General features: G+C 52.2%; 1 protein-coding gene across 1 annotated transcript in view; it reads right to left on the bottom strand.

Moving 5' to 3' along the window:
• Window positions 1-2,219: 2,219 nt before the first annotated feature.
• The window catches only part of DGAT2 (diacylglycerol O-acyltransferase 2), a 32,579-nt gene continuing 25,268 nt past the window's right edge, over window positions 2,220-9,530 (bottom strand). Inside the window, exons 5-8 of the mRNA XM_002822257.5 lie at window positions 7,232-7,436; window positions 6,432-6,606; window positions 5,333-5,535; window positions 2,220-3,407 (exon numbers count right to left, since the gene is read on the bottom strand). Of these exons, the coding sequence (XP_002822303.2) occupies window positions 3,253-3,407; window positions 5,333-5,535; window positions 6,432-6,606; window positions 7,232-7,436 (738 nt within the window). The 3' untranslated portion in view covers window positions 2,220-3,252. The remainder of the gene's footprint in view (window positions 3,408-5,332; window positions 5,536-6,431; window positions 6,607-7,231; window positions 7,437-9,530) is intronic.

The raw sequence follows: 9,530 nt of genomic DNA, 5'->3' as shown, positions 1-9,530 counted from the left end.
AATTTAAACATGTTATAAACATGCATGCAGGTAACGGAAGAGTCCCAAAACACATGAAGCAAGAACTGACAGAACTGGAGGGAGACATCAATCAATAACAACAGTTGTAGAATTCAATACCCTGCTCTGAATAATGGATAGAACAACTAGGCAGAAGACCAACAAAGAAAGAGGAGATTTGAACAACGTGATAAGCCAGTTTGACCTAATAGATATCTTTATCTGTGAAACACCCTAGCTTTTAGCCTGGGTAGGAGCTGGAGAGATGTGAAAATGTGGAAAGCAAGCCTAAGCCGCTGTGTGGCCTATGCCTGAGAGCCATCTTCAGTGCCCCCTTGTGGCTGTATCTGGGAACCACAGACAGAATCATGGAACTGACCATCTTCGGTCTCAAAGGGCTGCCCTCACCACTACACCCAAGGACAGGTGGTCTTCGGGGGAAAGGTGGTTCCGGTTCCTTCTCCCAAGGTAACAACTCCCATCCCAAGGCAATGTTCACAGAACCTATCAGAGTCCCCCCTGCCCCATGCACAGCTTAAGACCAGGGTAGTCTCAGCTCTGATCAGGCCACTGAGGGCATCCCTCTGGGATTTGGGACCTGGTTATTGTCCCTGTTCTCCTTAGGCAGATGGCGGAGTTCCCCAGCGCACAGAAGGTGCTCACTCTTCACAAAAAGCAGTGCTTGAGAATAACAGCCTACCTTGATGGAGTAGCCTTAGTTAGGGCCAGGGCTTGACTTGAAGCCAGAGACTGAGGTTGCAGTCCAGCCTTGGGTCAGCCTCAGGCTGGGGCTGGGGTGATGCTGAGACCCTCATCAGAAAAAAGGCCTTTCCCCCATCCAAAAGGAAATGGCTGTCCTCTGACCTGAGCACTCTAGCCTGAGGCCTGCCTGGCGCTAGAAGCCAGCCTCTGTTGTCCCCTCCCAGCACTCCTCTCACTGCTCTGCCTTCCTGCCCACATAGAAACTCTGGAGACACCAGCTCCCCACCCTTCCAAGCCAAGCCCCACTGCTGTCTCTGCTTCCTCCATCTTTCAAACCAGCAGTGTTTTTCCAATCAGGCCTCCCTATCCTTCCCCTGCTGCTCTGCCCTTCACTGCCTTCCTTTCCTGGCGACTCTCAGCCGCCCTTCAAGGCCCAGCTCAGGCGTTCTTTCCTCAGTGAGGCACCCCCAGGCAGGTTGGGGCTTCTGGCACAGCTCTGGCCACCCTGTGTATCCTCAGCTGTTCCCAATGTTTGTCTCTGCTCCCAAGTAGCTCTCTCACAGTTTCTGGCACAGAGGAGTTGGCCCTGAGGGGGATGAACAGCAAGGACAGGCAGGACAGTTCTGGCAGTAAGGAAGTTAGAACAAGGTCCTTTGGTCTCGGCTAGGAAGGGTTCCCAGGTGCTCAGTACTCACTGAACAGAAAGGAATTAGAAAAGAGGTGGCTTCTTGTAATCACTAGGGTGACAGCAGGCCAGGCCTCTGCCTTTTTGGTAGAGCTGAGGCCAGGGGCAGGGAACACAGCTTGAGTGACCCATAAGGAGCCTTCCAGCTCAGCCACCCAAGGGCCCTCCAGCTGGACAGGAGCCCTTTACCATGTGGTAGGCACCATGTCAAGTGGCTCCCAATGACCCCTGCCCCCTGGCATCCATTCCCTGGTGTAATCCCCTCCCCTCCAGTGGGAGCTGGACCGAGCAATGTTCATTTAATGAACAGAATATGGCAAAAGTGACAGGATATCACTTCCCAGGTTAGGTTATAAGGGCCTGGGACTTCTGTCTTGCTCGCATACTTCACTCCACTCACTGGCTCTTCTTGCTAAGTCAGCTGTTGTGCCGTGAGCTACCCCATGGAAAGGCCCATGTGGCAAGGAACTGAGAGTGGCCTCTGTCAACAGCCAGTGAGGAAGTCAATCCTGCGAACAACTGCATGAACGGCCTTGGGAGTGGATCCTTCCTCAGCCCAGCTCCAAGACAACTGCAGCCCTGTGAGAAACTCTGAGCGGAGGACCAAGCCAAGCCTCAAATCGTGACTTGGAACTGGGAGACAACAGATGCTGTTGGAAGCCATTGAGCTCTGAAGTAGTTTGTTACACAGTGACAGGTAACTTACACACCATGGCAGGGTCATGTGGGCCAAAGGTGCAAGGGGCTAGAGGGCTCAGAGGGCAGCCAGCTGGGGCCCCAGTCTTCCCCAGGTGTCAGCAGCAGATGTAGATGCAGCCCCAGCAATAACTCATAGAGGATTCTCACTTCCATTTATTTTCTAGGTATATACAAAAGTCCGACATGGTGCAATGATCTCATCAAGAGATAACAGAACACACAGGAGAGGGCTGGGTTTCCTCCCCAGCCCAACTCCCTCAGGAAGGCACAGAAAAGTGAGGCTTGGGTTCGGGGGCCACCTGCTTTGGAACTAATCTGCTGCTCAGAAGGCCAGGCCCCTTCTGAAGAGGGACCTCTTCCTCACATCCAGAATCTGGGATCTGGGGAAGGTAAACTGAGGCCACCAGTAAGCATGTGCTCAAGGCCGAGGCTGAGTCTGTGCTGCATCCATGTCATCAGCCACCGAAGAAAAACCAGTTACTCCACCTAGCTCATGGTGGCAGCATCCTCCCTGCAATGGTGCATGGGGGGCAGTCCTTTCCCCTGCAGGGTGTCATTGCCACCCCCATCCTCATCCTGGAGGCCAGTCCAGGCTCCGATGTGAGTGACTAGGGGTGAGGTGGGGGTGGCAGAAGGGAGATCAAACTGGAGCATTCCAGATGCCTACTACTGCCCTCACACAACGGGGCAACTGTGCTCTCCAACTCCTCCCCTTGGCAGATAAACTGGTCCTGCAGTTTCACGACTAGACGAGTGTGGGGTAGTGGCAACAGAGGGGCTTGTATGAGAAGTGGCTTTCGCCTCTCATCCCTAGGGGCAAAAAGTGAATCATCTAACTGGTCCAAGTCACTAATGGCAATCCTTCTTCCCCAGTGAGCCAAGACTGAGTTTCCTCTGTCACTTCAGGAAGGGAAGAAGAGAGGTTAGCTGAGCCACCCAGATTAGGCCCAGATTTAGCCACCACCTAGAACAGGGCAAGCTGGAAGTGAAAGAACTTGAAATACTGACTTTTTCCTTCTTAAAAAAGACCTAACATTACAATGGTTTAGCAAAATTATTATAATTTCTTTTAAATAACCCACAGACACCCATGACGCTTCCAAATTTACAGAGCAAAAAAGTGATTTGCAGCTGGTTCCTCCAGGGAGTTGGCCCCGAAGGCTGGCTCAGTTCACCTCCAGGACCTCAGTCTCCAGGAGGCCGAACTTGGTCTTGTGCTTGTCGAAGAGCTTCACCAGGGCCTCCATGTACATGGTGTGGTACAGGTCAATGTCTTGCTGGGTTGGGTGCTCCAGCTTGGGGATGGTGATGGGCTCTCCCACTGCAGGGACAGGGCAGAGGCTTCTGGTTAGTCAACACCCTTCCCCTGGGCATCCACCATGATGCTGAAGGTGGTAACGCTGGGCTGTGGGCCTGCCATGTGGCAGGAACTGTGCCAAATGCTTTATGTGCTGCATCTCTGGTTGTCCCCTATTACAGATGAAAAGACTGAGGCCCAGGGGCATGTGAAGGGACCCACCCAAGGCCACACAGGTGCTAAGCTGCAGATGGGATCAAGACTGGTTGAACCCACTGCATTCTGCTAGGAGGGTCTATGACAGTCAGGGGATCAAGTAAACATCTTTGCTTTTGCTCTGCTCTGGGCAAGCCATTCCTGCCTCTCTGAGCCTGTTTCCTCATCTGTCACATGGGGATTCTTCCTCATAGGGGTTTTCTAAGGATTCTGTGAGGAATGTGACATGCTTTAAAAAGTGTAGGCCAGGCATGGTGGCTCACGCCTGTAATCCCAGCACTGTGGGAGGCAAAGAACCACAGATTGCTTGAGCTCATGAGTTAAAGACCAGCCTGGGTAACATGGTGAAAATCATCTCTACCAAAAAAAAAAATACAAAAAATTAGCTGGGTGTGGTGGTGCACGCCTGTAGTCCCAGCTACTCAGGAGGCTGAGGTGGGAGGATCGCTTGAGACTGGGAGGCAGAGGTTACAGTGAGCCAAGATTGCACCACTGCACTCCAGCCTGGATGACAGAATGAGACCCTGTCTCAAAAAAAAAAAATAAAAAAATAAAAAGTGTGGTTAAGGGCAGGAGAGGAGGGAGAAGACCAGCATTTATGATCTGTGCGTTGCTTTATTTTCTTATCCTGCTGCATCTCCATACCCAATCCATTCCTATGTCCTGCCAATGCTATTTCTGACATTTTTCCCAAATCATGCACATCTCTTCCATCTCCACTGCTATTCCCTTGGTCCAAGCCACTGGCTACCACAACAGCCTCTGGGCTGGTCTTGTGGCTTCCATTTTTCTAACCCATCTTCCATCCAGCAGCTCCAAGGATCATTTTTAAATGCAAATCTGAACTTCCCCTCCCAAACACTCTCTAGTAGCTCTCCATTCTCAAGGTGAAGAGCAAATTCCTTCACATTGCCCACAGGACCCAGCCCATCCCCAGCCACACCTGTGCATGGAAATGTTCCTGCTGCCTCCCTGTTGCTTTGTCTCTACCTAAAAGTACAAGGCAGGACACCTGGCCTAGGAACGCAAAGGATCTGTGTGAGCTTTGGCCCCTCAAGTCCACTGCCAAGGGCCCATGTGCTCCTGGGGGATCCATTAACATGCACACACATACCTACAATAGGTAATTCTTTAGAATCCTCTAAACGGTCCCAAATACACCCAAAACAACACAGACGAGGGCCAAGTGCAACCAGTGTTTTCCACTCTTCTGACAGGTCTATGCTGCAGTCATATTAATGTTTTTCTTTCTGTTCTTCAAAAAAACTACACAATCTTGCTTCTGAACTTCACATAGGCTATTGTTTCTGATAAAAATTCTCTTCCTCCTCTATTTTGCTAGATAATTCCTATCAGTTAGCAGTGCAAGAGTTACCTCCTCCCTGGGGTCCGTTATGACTCCCTAGAGCACCTGCGCATCCTCATCACATTCCCCGACTAGTCTTTGCTGCAATAGTCTTCCCTGATAGACTAGTGAGTGCTGCAAACCCGGAGACTGCAGATTTTCTTTCCTCACCTATCACAGAGCTTGGTTCATCCCATAGGCTCAATTCCCCGACTCCTACTACTACCCCTCCTGACCAATATCAGCACCCAACACTTCAAAGTCCTCATGGCTAAGGGCAAGGCCATCAGAGCCAGGTCGCCTGCACTGGAATCCCGTCTCTACTGCTGATTAGCTGTATGGCACCCTGTGTTCAGGACAGCCCTTGGTCTGCAGGCTAGGGGCTTACCAACAGTTGTGATGGGTTTGGAGTAGGGCACCAGCCCCCAGGTGTCGGAGGAGAAGAGGCCTCGACCATGGAAGATGCATGGGGCGAAACCAATGTATTTCTGGAACTTCTTCTGGACCCATCGGCCCCAGGAGCCCTCCTCGAAGATCACCTGCTTGTATACTTCATTCTCTCCAAAGGAATAGATGGGAACCAGGTCGGCTCTGGAAGGGAGAGGCCAGGGTCTGTCATACCCTACTTACTGGCTTCAGTTTCTATGTCAGCCTAGAGGCCCTGGACACTGGCCAAGTGTCCCCCTCCCCCAACTGGGTGTACCAGAATCACCTGGGTGTCCCAAGTTCACATGACCCCTCTCTACCAGGTTCTGATGGGCCTTCTGCCCCACTGCTAGTGACTGGGGAGCATATCAGAGCTCTGGGTCCCCCAGGCAAAGGGAAGGCTGAGCGCCCTGCTCTGGAATGCCTGTTTTCCACCTCTTCCTGCAGGGCCTGCCTCTGCCAGGAAGTTCTCCCGGTCCCCCCACCAACCCAGGCCTCTCTCAGTCCCGAACTCACCATTGTTTCACAGTCTCAGCACACTGTGTTGTCACTGTCCGTCCCTCCACCCTCCCCCACCCTTGATGCTCCCTGAAGGCAGGGACTGGGTCCAATATGAATGTGTCCCCAGGGGCTGGCCCAGGGCTGAGCCTGCAGGGCAGCCTCTTCTTCCAAAGCCTGAGGTAAGGTCCCCAGGGGACAGAGAAAACAGCTGCTGTCCCCCAGCCACATTCCACACCACCCTCCTTCCTGACCTCCTGGTCTCCCAGCAAAATGATATATTCTGGCCCCAGGTGATCCAGTCCTGCATATAAGCCTGGACTCTCGGCCCACCTGCAAGGGCCCACAGGCCACAGGTTGCATCTGTGCCCACCCAGACACACATGGGCAAACTTGGCCCACACTGTGCAGTCTGGGCTCCAACATCCCCTCCCTAACAGAATGACTGACTCCCTTCCATGCCTTCCTGGGGTCTGGGTCCTGTCTTCACAGGCCAAGGAGTCTGCTGCCCTGGGCTGAGGGGCACTGGAGGGCTGTATGTGTGTGTGTAGGGAGGCACTCACCCATGACGCAGGGCCAGTTTCACAAAGCCCTTGCGATTCCGCAGGGTGACTGCATTCTTGCCAGGCATGGAGCTCAGAGACTCAGCCGCACCCCCCACCACGATGATGATAGCATTGCCACTCCCATTCTTTGAAAGCAAATAGTCTATGGTGTCCCGGCTGACAGGGCAGATACCTGAGGGGAGGGAAGGACGCAATAGTCAGGGTTGCCCGTGGATCCACTCCCCATCCCCGGCACACAGTCAGGTATAAAACATAAAGAACCCTGGACTTGGGCCCCAGACCTAGCCCAGCCCCTTTGGAGTTGTCTGGTTCTGTGTAAGCTATTCATTTTTCTGAGCCTCAGTTTCCTCATCTATAAAATGCAGCTAATGATACAAGGTTGTTTTGGGAACTCATGCATTTGGCAAACATTCCCTGGGCCCTAATTCTGCCAAGTCGGTGCGAGGTGTTGGGGATCCCAAAGCATCAGTCTGGTGGGAGGTCTTAGGCAGGTGGACAATTACAGTGCCATGGACAACAATCAGGTTGTACAGAAGGCAACACAAGGGCTGGGGGTCCCCAGAAAAGGGTGTCAAAGAAGGCCTCCTAGGGAAGATGTTATCCGAGTTGAATTCTGAAGACCATATGGACAGCTCTCCTCCTCAGCCCTGACCCACCATGTCTGAAGCAGGTTGCATCTCCCAATGCAGGCCCAATACCAAGGAATGGTGTGTTGGCTCCCTGTGTCACCCTGCCCGATGGAGAGGCTCAGGCCTTGACAACAGTGCCCAGCAGGAGCAGAGGGGGTGGATTCTCACCTCCAGACATCAGGTACTCCCTCAACACAGGCATTCGGAAGTTGCCTGCCAGTGTAGCCAGGTAAGGCCGTATGCCTGGGAACTTCTTGCTCACTTCTGTGGCCTCTGTGCTGAAGTTGCAGAAGGCACCCAGGCCCATGATACCATGGGGGTGGTATCCAAAGATATAGTTCCTGGTGGTCAGCAGGTTGTGTGTCTTCACCAGCTGCAAGGATGACCTTGGGTCAGAGGAAACTGGCTGGGAGAGGGATACCGGGGCATACCCAGAGGGTAGGGAGGGATTGGATGTGTCATTTCCCCTGGGCCTCTGTGGGCCTGAGGGCTGCAATGAATCTCCACACCTGACCTCAGACTCTCATCCCCAGGGCCACAGTGCTGGTGTTGGGCAGTCACCATTTGCACTATGGGTCTCTGGGAAGGGGTGGGCAATGTTTGCCCTTGTTCCTCTCAGTTCCCAGCCATGCACACAACAGCTCTTCTTCTTTGCACTCTGCCAGCCTCCTGCCTTCCCTCCCTCTGGGCCCATCCTCTTCACCACAGCCAGAGTGATTATTCTAAAACTCAAATCCAACCCTTGTCACTCTCAGACTGGAGAGGGTGTCTGGCTTCATGTGAGTAAAGTTCAAGTTCCTGAGTTTGGCAACCGGGGCCTTGGCTGCAAGCTCTGCCCCCACTGTCAGTCTCTCCAAACTGTGAGCTCCTTGGAGGTAGGGTTTACTTGGCCCTGTGCTCTGTGGGCTCCTCCACAGCTCACAGAATGAGACAGGCAGCCCACCTCCTACTCCCCTGGCCTGGAAAAGGGACACTGCAGCTGGCCCAAATGGAAACTTTCCCACAGTCAGCTGGGCTCAGTTCAGGTTGTAAGGCAGGAAGGACAAGACAGGACAAGCGACAGCCCTGTGCCAGCCAGCCTGGGGTAGAGGTTAGTTGTAAGGCTGCAGCAGCTGAGGACCTGACCTGTGGTACTAAGGATATTGGGATGCTCCAAACGATGATTGGCTTCCTCAGGGCCCACCCCCTGCCCTGGGACTGGTGCTTGAATGGGTGGGTGATGCAGTGTCCCTAAACCCTGAGCCATGAGAGGCAGAGCCTGTGACACCTACCCTGTGTTACAAGGAATGTGATGCGGGTGGAGGAGGCTAAGAGAGACAATGAGTAAGGGTATTCTGCTCATAAAAACATCACTTTTATTCTGATTAGAAAAATAATAGGGCCAGGCATGGTGGCTCATGCCTGTTATCCCAACACTTTGGGAGGCCAAGATGGGAGGATTGCTTTAGCTCAGGAGTTTGAGACCAGCCTGGGCAACATGGTGAACCTTTATCTCTACAAAAATACAGAAATTAACTGGGCATGGTGGCACGCACCTATGGTCCCAGCTACTCAGGAGGCTGAGGTGGAAACATGGCTTGAGCCCAGGAGGCAGAGGCTGCAGTAAACCGAGACTGCGCCACTGCAGTCAAGCCTGAGTGGCAGAGTGAGAAGAAAGGAAAGAAGGAAAGGAAGAAAGGAGAGAAGGGAGAGGAGAGGAGAGGGGAGGGGAAGGGAGGGGAGGGGAGAAGAAGGGGAGAGGAGAGGAAGAGGAGAGCAGAGGAGAGGAGAGGGGAGGGAAAAGAAAAGAAAGAAACTCCTAGAGAATTTTAAAAATATAGGAAAGCAAAAAGAAAATTTTAAAAATCCATAATATTTCCATCCAGATAAAACAATCTGACGCGTTGAGTCCTTTTTCTACTCAAAAATATACATGCTCTTTTTCAAAACCCACAAAATTGAGGTTATATGGGTTGATATCATTTTTATATCATTTTCTACCAAACATACAGCTATCTGTCCTTATCAAAATCCCTCAGTTCCATGTCTTCTCGTGGCTGCATTCGTATTCTACAGCACAGCTCTCCTGTATGTAACAGCACCGACTCAAACCCTGATTAATGGACATTTTAAAAGTTTCCAAAATTTCCCTCTTAGAAGTAATGCTTCAATAAATACCTTATCTTTGTCCACATATCTGATTGCTTTTGTGAAACAAACTTCTAGAAATACAATTCCTGGATAACAAGGAATGAACACGTTGGTCTTTTTGGCTGCCCTGCCTCAAAAGAGGTGACATCAATGACACTCCCACCTGAGTGCTGCAAAGTGCCCCTTCCCTGCACTGGTGCCAGCTGGAAGCAGAGTCACTGGCCACCAGAAGAATGTCAACAGCCCAGGTTTTCTGTGACTCTAGATTTGGGAGCCTCCTGGCAGAGTTGAAGGACTTGTGTGCAGCTCTGGGGGAGAGGGTGCTGGTGGCTGGCCT

Source organism: Pongo abelii, chromosome 9, assembly GCF_028885655.2.
Source record: "Pongo abelii isolate AG06213 chromosome 9, NHGRI_mPonAbe1-v2.0_pri, whole genome shotgun sequence".
NCBI lineage: Eukaryota > Metazoa > Chordata > Mammalia > Primates > Hominidae > Pongo > Pongo abelii.
The sequence above is the reverse complement of the archived record's forward strand: the minus strand, read 5'-3'. Positions and strand labels throughout refer to the sequence as shown.